The sequence below is a fragment of the Lynx canadensis genome, chromosome D2 (assembly GCF_007474595.2).
Source record: "Lynx canadensis isolate LIC74 chromosome D2, mLynCan4.pri.v2, whole genome shotgun sequence".
NCBI classification, from domain to species: domain Eukaryota; kingdom Metazoa; phylum Chordata; class Mammalia; order Carnivora; family Felidae; genus Lynx; species Lynx canadensis.
The window spans coordinates 56,106,551-56,121,801 of NC_044313.2; the positions used below are offsets into that span (position 1 = coordinate 56,106,551).

Sequence of the window (15,251 nt, forward strand, 5' to 3'; positions counted from 1 at the left end):
GCTCATCATGTCCTACTTCCCGCCTCCTGGAGGGGCCCAGAGGCAGAGTCCATGTAAGATAAGGCTTCCCGATTCACCAGGAGACAGACCCAATGCCTCTTCTGCCCCCGGGCCTCTGGTTCACAGCACCCCCTCCTTCAGTGACCCCCACGGGGCAGGCAGGGTTGCAGAGCCCCCTTCTTGGCCCTCCTCCTCTGGATGCATGCAGTGTATCCAGAGGTCTCAAAATGTGGTGCCGGAACAAACCCTCAGCCTCTTCCGGGACTGTGCCTGAAGGACCTAATTAAGAGAGTTGACCAACAGCTCCCAGCCTTTCAACCCATAGCCCTTTAACCACCTGGTATTAACCTCAGTTTTGAACAGTAATTACGATCTGCGGAAAAATAAAAGTCTAAATTCTATGCGTCTAAATACATAAACTCCCTTTGAAAATGTTCAGCCACAAATGATTTTCAAAAGGATGTCCCCACCCCACCCCCACAGCCATTCCTCCCTCGCCATGCTTCTAAGCCCTGTGGACAGGAGAAGTTAACACGAGCTAAGAGACCCGCCCAGCCACTCGCTTGCCGTGTGACTCCAGACCGACTGCGAAACCTCTCTGGGTCTCAGTGTCTTCATCTGTGAGGGCAGTCTGTAGACTAGGTGTTACATGCCACCACCCCTCCAGGCATGTCTTCTGGGGACACGGCCACTCTCCCCCCCCCCCCCGCCACTCACGTGATCACGACGGGGGCCACTTTGTTGGGGATGATGGACTTGGCTTTACTGTTGTGCAAGCCTGTGGTCTGGAAGGAGTGGACACTGGGTGAGTGCTGACCGTCCATCGGGCCACCGCCCTGGAGGCCCTCGAGGGGGGCACCCGCCGAAACCGTCTGCTGGGCTGTGCTGGCCGTTGTACCCATAGTCTGCTGGCAGCCTCAGGCCCCGACACCTGTGGGATGAGAGGGCACGTGGTGGAGGAAGGGGTGGGGAAATCCACAGCAGGAGGGGACCTGGCCCACCTGTACCTCCCCTGCGTAGACGCCAAGTCTGAGGCCCAGTGAGGGCCAGCTGTCCCTGTAGCTGGAGACGGAGGGCAGGTGTGCTGCCTTCCACGCGTTTGCTGAGTGCCTACTATGTGCCTGGCCCTCTGCTGCTGCTTTGGGAGGGTGACGGACATAAAAAGATAAACACACGGCCCCTGACCCCTTACAGTTACACTCCTCTGGCAAAAACATGACTGTTAGGAAGGGGATAACCCTCCACACCAGGTCAGGACCTAGGGCTCTGAGTGACTGGGCCAGGCCCTCCAGATACGGGGAAGTGGGAAGACTGGTGGGGGGAGGGGGAGGTGGGGGCAGCAGGTACAGAGGGAAGTCAGGCTTGGATTTGAAGGGTGTGGATGGGAACAGGGTTCAGGAGGACACTCTAGGCATGTATATCACAGAATGAGGCTGGGGACATCCGGACAACATGAGCTTTCAGCAGATCAAGGGTTTAGTGAGAGCACCAGGCCCTTGAACTTGACATCACGGTCATCAATACCACCATCAACGGCCAAGGCTTCGGCCCTGCATGAGGCAGGCTGGACACCTGCTAGATGCAGTGATTCCCCTGGTGGGGCTCTCTCCCAGAGAAATACTGAAGGACGTATGCAAAAACCAGGCTTCGAAGATGGGTCGCTCCCAGAAGTGTTGGTTACGATGGCAAAAGACACAGGAAACAACCTCCAGCCAACAACAGGGGCTTTGTTGGGTAAAGTACGGGACATCTCTAAGGCGGAAGGCTAAATGGCCACTAAAAACATCATCATGATGGCTTTGGAAAGACATCTAGGAAACAGGGCTGCAAGGCAAGGACCGCCTGCCATCCCATTTTAATTCATGAAGGCGTATCAGCAGAAGAATCTGGGAGATACCCATGAAGATGTTATTTGGAGTTATCACCAAGTGATGCAATTATGGCTAATTTGTGTCTTCTTTTGTTTTTTTCTCCTCCGAACACTGGGTAATAAAGTTAAGGCCCACTTCACACAAGTGAGAGAATGGCTGGGGAAGCGGCTGGGGACCAGTGAGGGGCTGCTAGAGGGCGTGAGAGGGCCTGGCCCCGGTCGGAGAGCCACAGTGCTGCTGGACAGGCAAGGGGCCGGGAATTCTACGTGGCCCGAAGGGAAGGCGTGGGAGACAGGCTCGCAGAGCTCCGAGGGTCCAGCAGCCCTTGGCCCTGGTGGACCTGATGGTCTAGGATCAGGACAGGAGGGTGCAACCCCCCCTGCCCGCCGTCTCAAAACCGGGAGTAGCACCTCAGGAAGGGGATGGCAGTCAGGGGTCAGCGGGTCAGTCTGGAGGCTGAACTCACTGTGCCTTCTCTCCCCCCGGCCCTGGGGGAGTACTCAGGCTGCCTCCCCCCCCCAGAGCCACCTAGACAGAATGACTAGACTCATCCACCCCTCCTCCAACCCTCCCAAACCACCACCTGTCCCTGTCCCTGTCCCTCTCCTGTCGGGAAAGGGTTGCCTCTCTCCCTCCGGCCCAGCCTTGTCATCCTTGAAAACTCCCAGCAGCCATGCGACAGCCTTGTTAACACGCACACCTTGTGTTTATGAGAGTCCCATCATACAGGGTCCAATTTTTCCCTCCCTCCCTGTCTCTGTCTCCTTCCCTGCCCCCCCTCTCCCCCTCCCCCCTGTTAAAAAGGGAGGGGATGAGCCTCCGTTCCTAAACAGAAACACAGGCTGCTCAGATTGCACGAGTGGGCCCCAGAGCCAGAAACTTCTCTCCACTTCACCTGCTGTGGCAGGCCCCCAACACAGCTCACCCAAGTTCCCCAGACCCCGCCGGGCAGTCTGGGCCAAGGAGGCACAGATAGGAACAGCCTCCTCCAACAACAACATGGGCAGCTGTCCCAAACGAGGGCACGGGCGAGGGGACACGGGAAGGGCCTACAGGAGGCCGCAGCTGATCACGGCTGCCCGGCCACGGCCAGGCCCGGCTCCCTTCGTGCTGAGCTGTGGCTGACCTCCCCACCCCTCCTACCCTGCGCCACTCCCACGGCTCCAGCCCCAGCCACCCGTTTTTCACGGGCTCCACGGACGATGCCAGGCCCCAGCTGGGGCCCTAGAAGGACATATGTGCACAGCTGTAGGGTCCGAGGTGGAGGAAGGACAATATCCTTTGAAAGTTGACCTGCTTCCAAACAGTCTAGAGGAGGGTGAAGCCCCGGGATCCCCAGGCTTCCCGCTCTACACTCTTCCCCTGAAACCTCCCCACCCTGCCTGGAGTGCGGCTTGCTAACTAGCACAGGGGCCTCATCCTCCTGGCCACGTGCTGAGGGGCCCCGGGCAACTTCCCCACGTCCCCATCTGTAAAATGACAGTGAGGGACGGGATGGCCCCAAAGGCTCTTCCAGATTCATGTGGAATTGGCTCCCAAGACCGGCAGTCCCGGTGGTCCCACCCCTACTGTGGCGGTGAGCCCAGGGGGAGGGTGAGTTGCTGGGGTCCCGGGTGCTCAAACCTCTGCTTGGGGGGAGAATGGGGAAGGTGGGGTGTGTGAGGGAAACTGAAAGAAGTGGTCCATGAGCCTGGATGGTTTCTTAAGAATTCCACTAGCCCAGCACTTCCTTCGATCGATGTGAAGGCCGTCCCCACCGTGCTGCAGAGCCCAGGACACGGGAGCCAAAGAGCTCACAGGCAGGCTGCATCACACGGCCACCCAGGTGCCCCCAAATTTTATTTTTTAAAGACACATCAGTGGGGACCCTGAGTGGCTCAGTCGGTTAAGCGTCCGACTCTTGGTTTCAGCTCAGGTCATGATCCCAGGGTCGTGGGATCGAGCCCTGTGTCAGGTTCCACGCTCAGAGATTCTCTCTCTCCCTCTGCCTTTGCCCCTCTGGTGCTTTCTCACCCTCTCTCTAAAAAAGTAAATAAATAAAATTTAACCTTAATGTACCTACTAGGTGATCTAGTTAATACAATAACAACTAACAACCTGTATTATTACGTCACCAATTTGTTTTTTTGTATTTTGATAGCTCTCTGAATGCAACTTACTTCCCTTTGTCATCCCATATATTTTGTGCACTTGAAAACAGCCTGAAAAGGGGGTCCGTGAGTTTTTGCCAGATTGCTAGGGATTCTTGGAGAAAGAAAGAAAGAAAGAAAGAAAGAAAGAAAGAAAGAAAGAAAGAAAGAAAGAAAGAAAGAAGGAGGAAGGGAGGGAGGGAGGGAGGGAGGGAGGAAGGAGGAAGGAGGAAGGAGGAGGGAGGAAGAAAGGGAAAGAAAGGAAGAAAACCCTAATTTGAGGGAAGAGTATTTCCCACCAAACACAGGAACTCTTTCACCTTCTCCTTTACTCCTGTTTGTTAACATGTCGAAGCATCTACGAAGCACCAACCACCCAACAACCCTGTAAGGTCCAGCCTCACTGTCCATTTTCAAAGGAGGACGGCTGACCCTTGGTGAGCGGTGGCGTTGGGAAGGGCTCCTCATTGCTTTGCCTCCCTGCCTCTTCACAGCTCACCCTGAGAGCAGGAGCTTGCCCACACTGCCCCCTCCCTCCCTCCTGGATCTGTACGACCCCCACTCATCCACTCCATGCTCTGCCAGAGCACCCCAGACACAGCCTACCCAGAGAGGTGGAGGGATGCGTGGTTTCCCACGGAGGGAGTGAGGACTCTGGGACCTACTGCTCCCACAGAAGCCCTCAGCCGCCAGCTAAAGAAGCCACAGAAACATCTGGGCTACAGCTATCATGGCGTTTGAGAAAGTCCCCCACACAGACATGCACCCTCCGGCCTCCACACCCAGTCATTCTCGAGAAAAAAGAAACAATGTCCGGAACCCTTGGCAGAGAGGTGACCTTGTTTCCCCAGGAAGAATTCAACTTTAGGAGCTGGAATATGAGCTCTGGCTCGTCAACTACCCGCCTGATGCTACAGCATAAGTGCCCAGCCTGCGGAGTGATGAGCTTCTCGTCAATGGTGGTATTCAAGCCAAGGGGGTGCTGCAGATGACCACTCTGGATCCTGGAGTAGGGAGGACAGGCGAGAGGTTCAAGAGCGGATTCCCAAGACCACAGCCTGAAACACCCCGTGAGTCCAAGTCTGTTTCTTTTCATCCAGTTTTTGGTAGAACTGGATCGCCACTATTCTGGTCTCAGTTTCCCCATCTCTAATCCAAAGCTCACAAGCCCCCGCTTTTTTGCCCCATCCTGGTGCAGCAGCCGTGACCTTCAGGCTTGGCAAACCCCGCGGGCTTTTCCAAAACACAGTTTGGCGCTTGGGACCAAAGCGGAAAGCTGCATGTGAGCTATGGACCCCAGCCACCACCTGGCCCTGTCCTTTCTCCTGCCCTCCCTGCCCACCGGGATGGACCTCAGACCCCCTTGCAAAATCTCAAGTCCCGCTTTAGGAAAAGATGTGACTACAGGAGCCAACACAAATGACTGTCACCACGGGCCCCTAAAAGCAGATTCAGGGCCAGCTACACTCCTGGAGGTCAACAAGTCCAACCCTCTCTGTCTACTCACGAGGAAATGGAGACCCAGAGCGGGAAAGTGATGTCCTCCAACTCACAAGGACAGAATTAAAACCCAGAGCTCCTGCCTCCCCACTCCAGGGCTCCCTGACTGGGCCCACTGACTCTAGACTGAGGCAAAGGGGAAGACCGCTGTGAGCATAGGGAGATAACGTTGAGTAGATAGTGTACAAACGTGTAATTATGCTAGTCAAATCAGGGTGTGTGGTCAGGAGTGTGTGATGCCTGTGCCTGCCTTGGGGGGGGGGGCAGATCTAAACAGACCCCTGAGCTAGCCTCTAGTGACCCTGACTGTAGAGAGGAGGCCCCAAGAGGGCCAAGGGGTCGATCTCCTGGAGCAAAGCACTTGACATAGAATATCTCATTTAACCCTGAGTCCCCTCCCAAAAAAGAGGGGCTAACTCTTACAACTTGGTACCAAATTCACAAGAAATCCAATTAAAAATGGGCAAAAGATGGGGCACCTGATTAGCTCGGTCGGTGGAGCATGTGTCTCTTGATCTCTGGGTTGTACGTTCAAACCCCACGTTGGCTGTAGAGACTACTTAAAAATAAAACATTTTTTTTTAAGTAGGCTCCATGCCCAATGTGGGGCTTGAACTCACAACCCTGAGATCAAGAGTCACATGCTCTACTAAGCCAGTTGGGCACCCAGAAAAATAAATCTTAAAAAAAAAAAAAAAATTGGCAGGGCGCCTGGGTGGCTCAGTCGGTTAAACGTCCGACTTCGGCTCGGGTCATGATCTCGCGGTCCGTGAGTTCGAGCCCCGCGTCGGGCTCTGTGCTGACAGCTCAGAGCCTGCAGCCTGTTTCAGATTCTGTGTCTGACCCTCCCCCGTTCATGCTCTGTCTCTCTCTGTCTCAAAAATAAATAAAAACGTTAAAAAAAATTTTTTTAATTAAGTCCATCTATTTCTTTTCACATTCTTTTTTTTTTTTTTTTCCCAGTAGGCTCCATGTCCAGCGCTGAGCCCAACGTGGAGCTTGAACTTACGACCTAAGATCATGACCTGAGCTGAAATCAAGAGTCGGCCACTTCACCGACTGAGCCACCCAAGGGGCCCCTGCTTCTTTTCACATTCTTAACGTAACTCTTGAGAATGACGCAGGTGGCCCATGTTACGTTTCTACTGGACCGTGCTGCTGGGTCTCAGTGCTCTGCGGGCCGGAGGGCACCCCTCAGCCAGCTCGGGGTCGTCAGAGTCGAGCCCCGCACCTGCTGCAGGTAAAAATAATTCTACTACAGGGGCGCCTGGGTGGCGCAGTCGGTTAAGCCTCCGACTTCAGCCAGGTCACGATCTCGCGGTCCGTGAGTTCGAGCCCCGCGTCAGGCTCTGGGCTGATGGCTCAGAGCCTGGAGCCTGTTTCCGATTCTGTGTCTCCCTCTCTCTCTGCCCCTCCCCCGTTCATGCTCCGTCTCTCTCTGTCCCAAAAATAAATAAACGTTGAAAAAAAAAAAATAATTCTACTACAGGCACGAGGACGCCTGGGAAGTCAGTGTCAGCGTTCCCACTTACAGAGAGAAAAGTGGAGGCTCACGGAAGCTGTAAGTGACTCACCAATGGCCTGGCACCCCGCTGGGGACACAGTGGCTCTGACTGTGAAGCACGGGCCCAAAACTGGCTGGTTCCCATCTCCACCACTCCTTAGCGCCTCTGGGGGCGTGGCTTCACTTCTCTGCGTGTCAGTTTCCCCTGTTATTAACCCTCCTGTGCCTCCGGGGTTGGGTTGTAGGAGGATGAAATTGGCAAGTATGCAGGAAGCAACACCTAGCCAGCCAGACAGGCAGCGAGGGCTCCCCCCGGGGCCCCATCCTCAAGGCACTTCTCTCTCTCCCTTCTCCACGTCCCTTCCCTGCCACCGCTGGACCTGAACCTCCCTGACGGGGCCTCACCCAGACACAGCCTATAAAAGGAAGGGTCTGGAGGAATACGTGGGCTCAGCAGTCCTCCAGCGGGGCTGGGGTGTCCTCCCTGGTAACGCACAGTTAGCACAGTCATAACTCCCCATTTCCCTCTGTCTGGTGGGCTGCTTATGGAGGCGTCCTCCAGCTGTAATCAAGAATCAGGACAGCCCTGCTCTGTGGCCTCAGGCAAGTCCTCTGCCCACTCTGGAACTCTCCCCATAGAAGAATGGTTTGGCCCTCCTCCAGCTTCCCCCAACCTCTGCCATCACCAGGTCCAGGCCGCCAGCTCCTCAGCGGGCCAAGCAGAGCACCCCCCAGCCGGTGTCCCCTTCCCTGTGCCCCCACAATCCATTCTCCATGCAGCAGCCAGAAGGATCAGGGCACCTGGGGGGCTCAGTTGGTTCAGCGCCCAACTCTTGGTTTCGGCTCAGGTCATGATCTCATGGTTTGTGAGAGCGAGCCCTGCATCAGGCTCTGTGCTGACAGCATGAAGCCTGCTTGGGATTCTCTCTCCGCCCCTCCCTGGCTCATGCGCACTCGTGTGCTCTCTCTCTCTCTCTCTCTCAAAAATAAATAAACATTTAAAAAAAAAACAAAAACCTAAATCAGGTCATGTTATCTCCTCCGGGCACACTGCAACATCCAGACCCAACCCCTGGTGAGGAGGCCCCACCCTCTGACCTCACTCACCATGTGTCCTCACCTCTGTGCTCCTCTAGCCACTGGCCACAGCCCCCTCCTTCTTCCACCGCCCCAGGCCCACTCCTCCTCATGAAGGCTGCACACCTACCACCCCTCTGTTTGGAACATTCTTCAGCTTGTTCACATGGCTGCCCCTTCCTGAGGTCTTGGCTCAGATGTCCCTCCTCAGGGAGGCCTCTCCGAGCCCCTGGTGACGCTGTCTGCCCACACCAGCCCGCACAACCTCTGTCCATCCACGAGCCCCTTTTATTTCCTAACTGCCTCATTGATGGGGTTATGGGTGTCACCTCAGCCTCCCTCGACGAGCAGGGTCAGTGCCTGACTCATCCACATCGTGGCCCCAGCACCAGGACGGCGCCTGGGGCCTGACAGATGCTCGGGAAGTATTTATGAGATGAACATATGACCAGCCTAAGGCACCTGCAGCTTCCGGGCCTCACAGGGCAGTGGGCACCCGGCACCAAGAAGCAGGTCACAGTCCTCCACAAGAGGGTGTAGAGAGAAGCCGCTCCCACCCAATCCTCCTCTCACCTGGACGGCCCTCCTCACCCCCCCCACCCTCCCACATTCCACACAACCCTAGATGTTAAAGCCCAGCTCCTCCAGGAAGCCCCCCCTGACTACACACCCACCTCCGCCTCTCAACACCCAGAGCCCACTATAAGCATCATGAGACGGAACACTCCATTCCCCTCCACTGCATGCTGTTCCTGGCAGGGGCCATCCCGTGTCCTTCCTGGCTCCGTCAGCTGCCTGGCCCAAGGGAGGAGCTGCGCACAGGATCACAGAACATGTCAGCTCTATTTTATTCCCCGCCCTGGCTGGCCCGTCGTTGATGGGGACAAGGGTGGCACCCAGCAACAAGAGGGCACAGATGACAGGAAGGGTGTTTACTTAGACATCATGGTGCATATTCCTGAGTGGGGGCACTCAGGGAGGTATTCATTTTCCTCTGGTTTATCCCTCGCTTCTCAATTTCCTACAATGAGCATGATTACTTCGGGAATTTTTTTTTTAAGTATAGTTATTTGTAATAGTTTCAAAGTTGGACAAAGGTCACAGCTCCTCACCTAGGGCGTCCCCTTTCCCCCCACCATGCTCCTCGGCTGTGTCTTTGTCCCCCACCCCACCCCACTGCCCTCTGCCTATTACCATCTATGTTCCCGTGAAAATTACTCCACCTCGTACAGCCTGGTGGGATTTTTCATGTCTCTGTGGTTTTTCTATCTTCGCTATTGTCAACAACCTCAAAAGAAGCAACATAGGGTTTATGACCCCCGCTTTATATTTTTAAGTCTATTTATTTATTTTGAGAGAGAGAGAGAGAGAGAGAGAGCAGGGGAGGGACAAAGAGAGAGGGAGAGAGAGAATCCCAAGCAGGCTCCACGCTGTCAGCACAGAGCCCGACGCATGGCTTGAGCTCATGAACCGTTGAGATCATGACCTGAGCTCAAATCAAAAGTCGGACGCTTAACTGGCTGAGCCACCCAGGCGTCCCCACTTTATAGAAAAGGCAGCTAAGCAGGGCCACCAACAGGAATTTCCCAAGGCTCCACTGCTTAGTAGAGGCAGAGTCGCCTGGCTTCTGCTGCAAGGCCCAGCCCCTCAATTCACGTCTCCGAGGGCCGCCCAAACCTATCCCTCCACAGCCTCCTTCCCTCAGCCTCCTCTTGAAAACTAAGAGAGCAAAACATAAAATAAAGCCACCAGTGGTCCGGGATCACAGGAGACCTTTATCTGCTAAACTGTATGCTTTTGAACTGCTTTTATTTTTTTCTAAACGGAAAACAAGATCTAAAAGTTAAAAGCAGAGAGTGGAGGAATGTTCAGCGGGTGGACTGCCCCCGTGGGGTGGGCCTTGAGTTCTGGGCTTCCGCCTGCAAACAGCAGGGAGCCTCTGAGGGCCCAAGTTCTGGAAGGGAGAGGTCACCTCTGTCACACCCGGAGACGGCACGCTGGGGTGGGCTTGGAGCCGGGAGTGGACAGCGTGGGCAGAGGGACTGGGCAGCCAGCTGAATAGCTGTGGCAAGTGGGGGCCAGCAAGGGCCACAGGTCCCACTGCAGATGGGGTGCCAAAGCTGGGAGAGGCCGCAGGTGGGGCGGGGGAGGGGAGGGAAGCCCTGCCCTCTGTGAGGGGGAGAAGCTGTCGGCTCCTGACAGGTGGAAGGCAGAGGAGGGGCTCCTGCCTGCCCTGCAGCCAGCAAAGACCTTCGCACTTGTCACCACATGCTCCAGCATGGCCCCTGAGGCTTCTGAAATGTGGGACCCTCAGGAAGGAAAAGGGTCCTTTCTGGCACCCCTACTTGCCTGCCTCCAGGCCTGGGGAGCCCCCCCCACTTCTGAAGCTCTCCATGCGGGTCAGCTCTGCCTGACAGAAAGCTCTGCCTCTGTGGGGGCTCGGACTGGGGAGGGGAGGAAAGGCTATAAGGAACATTCTGGGGGCCAGAATGGGGAAAATCTGAATATGGATAGTATGTTGAATAAAGAAGTTAATCATACTGTGGATACTGTGTTCCTAGGAGACCCAGGCAGAAGCGTCTAGAGGGGAAGCACCTTGATGTCTGTCACTCTTGGATGGTTGAGAGAGAGAGAGAGAGAGAACGAGAATGCACACGAGCAAATGAGGCAAATGTCAGCAATGTGCCAGCACAGGGTGTCATGGCAGGAAGGCAGTCCTGGGGCCCTCCTGTCCTCGAGGGGGTGGAAGAGGGCTCCCTGGGGCAACGTCCTGTCCCCCTGTGTCACAGCACCTGAAGCCCTTCTGTATTTTCCCCAGGTCTGTGAGTCCTCTGGCCTCCGGGCCACCTCCAGTGAGGGAGTCTGTCCTCTGGCTCAGGCCCCAGCAGCCCAGACACAGGCCACACTTCCTGCGCAGACCCTGACCCCCTCAGGAGAGCCTGGCCCACCTCCCTTGCTCTGACCACTGCCAACAGGCTGCCTCCTAACCTCTAGAGGGCTTCTCTGCTCCCTCTTGCTGGCCCTGGGGCATGTGGCTTTCTGGTCCCAAGACAGGATGGACTCCCCCCTGGGAAAATCTCCCTGGGAGAGACCATCAGTCCCTGAAGTGCCGGACCAGCTTCTCAGCCTGTGAACGTCCTCAAGTTTGACCAAAATGCTCACAATGCCTCCACTCCCTCCCTCCCCACCGTGTGTATGAAACAAACCAGACGAGGGGCAGGGGGACACTCCCTGCCTCCCCTGCAGCTACCCATGACTAGTCCTAGCTAATGGAACACAAGGGGCAGTGTCCCATGGCAAGTTCCAGAACCTTGCCTCTGAGCCCCCTTCCCCCCCTTCCTCCATCCCGCTGTCTGGAACACAGATGTGATGACTGATGTTTCGCAGCCATCTTGGAACCACGAGCACGTGAAGCCGCCGCCTCGGAATGGCGGAGGTCAAGGTCCCCCAAGGAATCCATGGAGTGGAACCACCACCCCAGGCGTGGGCCGCAAAGCTCTGGGTTTGGACAGGACTTAGAAATAAACTTCCATCTTGTGTAAACTACGGTCATTTGGCTTTTCCTATTACTCGCAGCCAAATCTAATCCTAACTAATGCACTCCATTATTTTTAGGTTTGACCCTCAATGACCACGTGCCACATGGCAACAAGACAGAACTTACTTCTTTCCCCTTTTTTTTTTTTTTTTCAACGTTTCTTATTTATTTTTGGGACAGAGAGAGACAGAGCATGAACGGGGGAGGGGCAGAGAGAGAGAGGGAGACACAGAATCGGAAACAGGCTCCAGGCTCTGAGCCATCAGCCCAGAGCCCGACGCGGGGCTCGAACTCACGGACCGCGAGATCGTGACCTGGCTGAAGTCGGACGCGTAACCGACTGCGCCACCCAGGCGCCCCACTTCTTTCCCCTTTTGCAGGAGAACGTCAAGTTTCCCTGCTGGGAAGAGTCAGGCAGAGCGACGCTGGGAGCCTGTGAGCCCAACCCATGCTGGGGTATGGGGGTTCAAGGGATATAGAAGATACCAGCTCTGGCCACCGAGGCCCGCGGGGCAGCTGAGGAGACAATTAGGGCACCGCTGATGGCTACACGGTGTGGTGCAGCAACCTTCCCCGAGTCAGCTGCAGAGATTTAGAAAGTTCTAAGCAACTAACTGTTTGTTCCACGCTCTACACAGACGCTTGGCCTCCACTGCTCCAAAAAGGCAGAGACAGAATGCAAGTGTCTCCCACGTGGAGTCTCTCTGTGTCCCTCTCGGGGCCTTACTGAGGAGCAGATCTCCCGGAAAATAAGAAGGTATTATCTGGATGGGAGGGCCCCTGCCTGTTGGATTTTTCATGGGGGCAAGAGGAGGGGAATGTAAAAATTCCCAGGGAAGGCCCAGTCAGCTCTGGGAGGGCAGTCATTCTGTCCCTGAGAGTCTGAAGCTCCGTCCACGTCCAGGTTCCATGCACCTGGGACTGTTGGGGGGGAGGACCCTGGGGAGAACAGGGTTAAGAGTGCCCGGACATGCTCTCCTGCTCGGCTCCAAGAAGTTGGGCATTTGAGCATATCAGGGTCAGCAGAAACCTAGAGTTTCCTGAGACCCCACACAGGGCCTTGCTGACGCTCTCCTCGCTGCTTCCAGGGACTGGGCCCCAAAGGGCCAGTGGGAACTGAGGCTGGAACCCCACTTCTGACCTCCAGGAATGCCACAGGGGCCTGAAGCATCTCTTCAAGGAGCCGTGAAGATCCGGGACCCAGTTCTGGGGTCTGTCCCCATCCTTCTACCTCTGCAGCTTCGGGTCTATACTCCCTTGCTTGGCATTCAAGACCCCTCTTCCCACCCTCACCGCCCCTATTACCCTGCACATCCCCAGAGTTCCAGGCAACCCCCGGTCCCGGATGGCCTACGGTACAGAGCAGCAAAGGCACTGGCAGATGTTCCTCTCCAGCTTGGGCTTTCCGAGAGGTCTCAAGTTCAGTACAACCCAGTACTGAACTCAAGTTCAGTGTTGGCAGCTGAACCCTTTGTATAAAACCGATCCTTTGTGAAAGTCCGACGTGCAATACAGCCCAGTGTGCAGTACAGCCAGGAGCTGAGCCCCTGGGCTGGCTGCCAGCTCAGGAAGAGAGATGGACACCCTCCTGCCTCCAGACCCAGCACGGGGCCGCTCCTAGTCAGCGACCGCTCCAGAGCGGCTGGCCGGAGACGCTCAAAGCCCTTTCCTGCTCGGACCTCCCGGGGCACATCCAGCCCTTCCCTGCCCCCTTACATCTGTCCTCCCTGGTCCCACAACCAGAGACATCACCCCCCCACCCTCACCCCCTCACTCCCTCCGTCAACGTCCAGTGGGAATGCCCCCTCTTTCTCCAAGCCTGCCAGCGTGCAGCCTGCACCCCAGCAACCTTAGCCTCGAGCTCCCTGGCCTGGGGTTTGGTAAGGACACGCTTCACCTCCCCACTCTGGACCAGTGCTCCTCCAGGGCCGCCACAGGGCTAAACCCACAATAGTTGTGGGTCCCAAATATCATTCCCCTAAATAAATTCCACATTCACAATCCCATTTCAGCTTCAGAATAATCCCGCGAGAAAAGCAGAAGCACAGGCAATTGTGCCATTTAGCAGACGGGAAAACTGAGGCTCAGAGAGTTTACTGCATGACCTCAGAACAGAACCAGGCCTCTGGTTCCACAGCCCGGGCTCCTTCTCATGCACCACCCAGCCACCCTCTCCCATTTCTCCCGACGCTACCCTCGCTTTCCCACTAGATGAAGGAAACTTAAGCCACGGACCTGGTAGAAGGCAGAGAACATGCTGGACCCAGAAAAGAGAACCGCTTCCAGGGCCACAGCCTGTCATACACCCCAGGCCGCCAGATGCCCTGGATGGGTAACAATGGAGCTAAAAATAGGGCAGGAGGCTGAGTGGCCAGCTGTAGGAAACATCTGCCTTTGCTGCAGAACAAACATGAAGGAAGTCACCCTGCTACAGGGGTCCCCTAGGGTGGGGCAGGGGAGGGCTGGGGGCAGGGGAGGGGAGGATAAAACTTTCAGGTCTGTACCCAGGGCAGGGGCTCCCACCAGCGCCTACCTGCCCTGGGCCTTGTCCCTCCCAACACACACACACACACACACACACACACACACACACACACACGATACACAGTTTAAATCCACCTTGTTCACGAACACGCATCTCAGAGTCAGATGTACCTTTGAGATCCCAGTCTGTTCCTCTCCTTTTATAGAAGAGAAAACTGAGGTCCAGAGTAGACCAGACAACTGCCCACAGTCACAGGGACAGTCGACAGCAGGGCCGGGTCCAGGAGTCTCCTTACGCCTCTCTTCTGCACCTCCCTGCCCATCTGCTTCACGGAGCATGTCCACCCAGGGCCAGGAAAGACCCTGCCGAGGAAGAGCTCTCCAGCTCCCCAGAAGGGAACACGCCAAGCAGAGGAGACAGGTCAGCATGGAAGACGTCAGTTTAGACCCAAGGAGGAACCACGTAGCAATTCATGACTCCCCCCAAGCACACCCAGCCTCCCCTTCGGCCTACGGCTCCCCAACTCCCACCCTTGTTCTCTAACCTCGAGCCAAAGTGAAATTCTTTCAATCCCTGGAGCAGACATCTCAATGGGCCTTTGCAAATAATTAGCAATAATGACAAAAATAAGAATAACGCAGAGGTGCCTCTTACAGCCCAGGGGGATGGGGTGGGGTGTTCTAGAGTCTATGCAGGGCAGAAACTGTGGCCTTTGAAAATTCTTAAAATGACCCATCCAGGACAAGGCTGCCCCATCTCTCAATTGGTCCAACCCAGTCAGCTTTCCTCCAGTGACCGCACAGATGTCAGTTTCCTTGCTGAGCCGCAAATGAAGTTTGCCGGTCACACACCGGCCTCGCGTTCATGCACTCCACGTCTTCCTGCCCCACTGGCTCTCTCTGCCTCGCGGACTCCCATCCCTGAACCAGGAGGCCTCCTTCACCTTCCCCAGACCACATCCCAGCATGGCTGTTGCCACCCTGAAGCCCCCCAGGCCAGGGCGGGGGCTGGCCTCTGATGGCATCTCAGGGCTTGGCACAACGTAGCCACCCGAATGAACAAAACCGGACAGATTTTTCAGGAACAACAACACCCAACCAAAAGATCGGTTCTGTGGGTGTCCACGCTGTGCGCATAAATGAGACGG

At 55.9% G+C, this 15,251-nt stretch overlaps 1 protein-coding gene across 2 annotated transcripts in view; it reads right to left on the reverse strand.

Annotated features, from left to right (window-relative positions):
• Positions 1–15,251, reverse strand: part of PALD1 (phosphatase domain containing paladin 1) — a 75,633-nt gene that overhangs the window by 38,538 nt on the left and 21,844 nt on the right. For both annotated transcript variants that reach the window (XM_030335116.1, XM_030335118.1), the window contains exon 2: positions 718–931. In XM_030335116.1, the coding sequence (XP_030190976.1) occupies positions 718–902 (185 nt within the window). In that variant the 5' untranslated portion in view covers positions 903–931. The remainder of the gene's footprint in view (positions 1–717; positions 932–15,251) is intronic.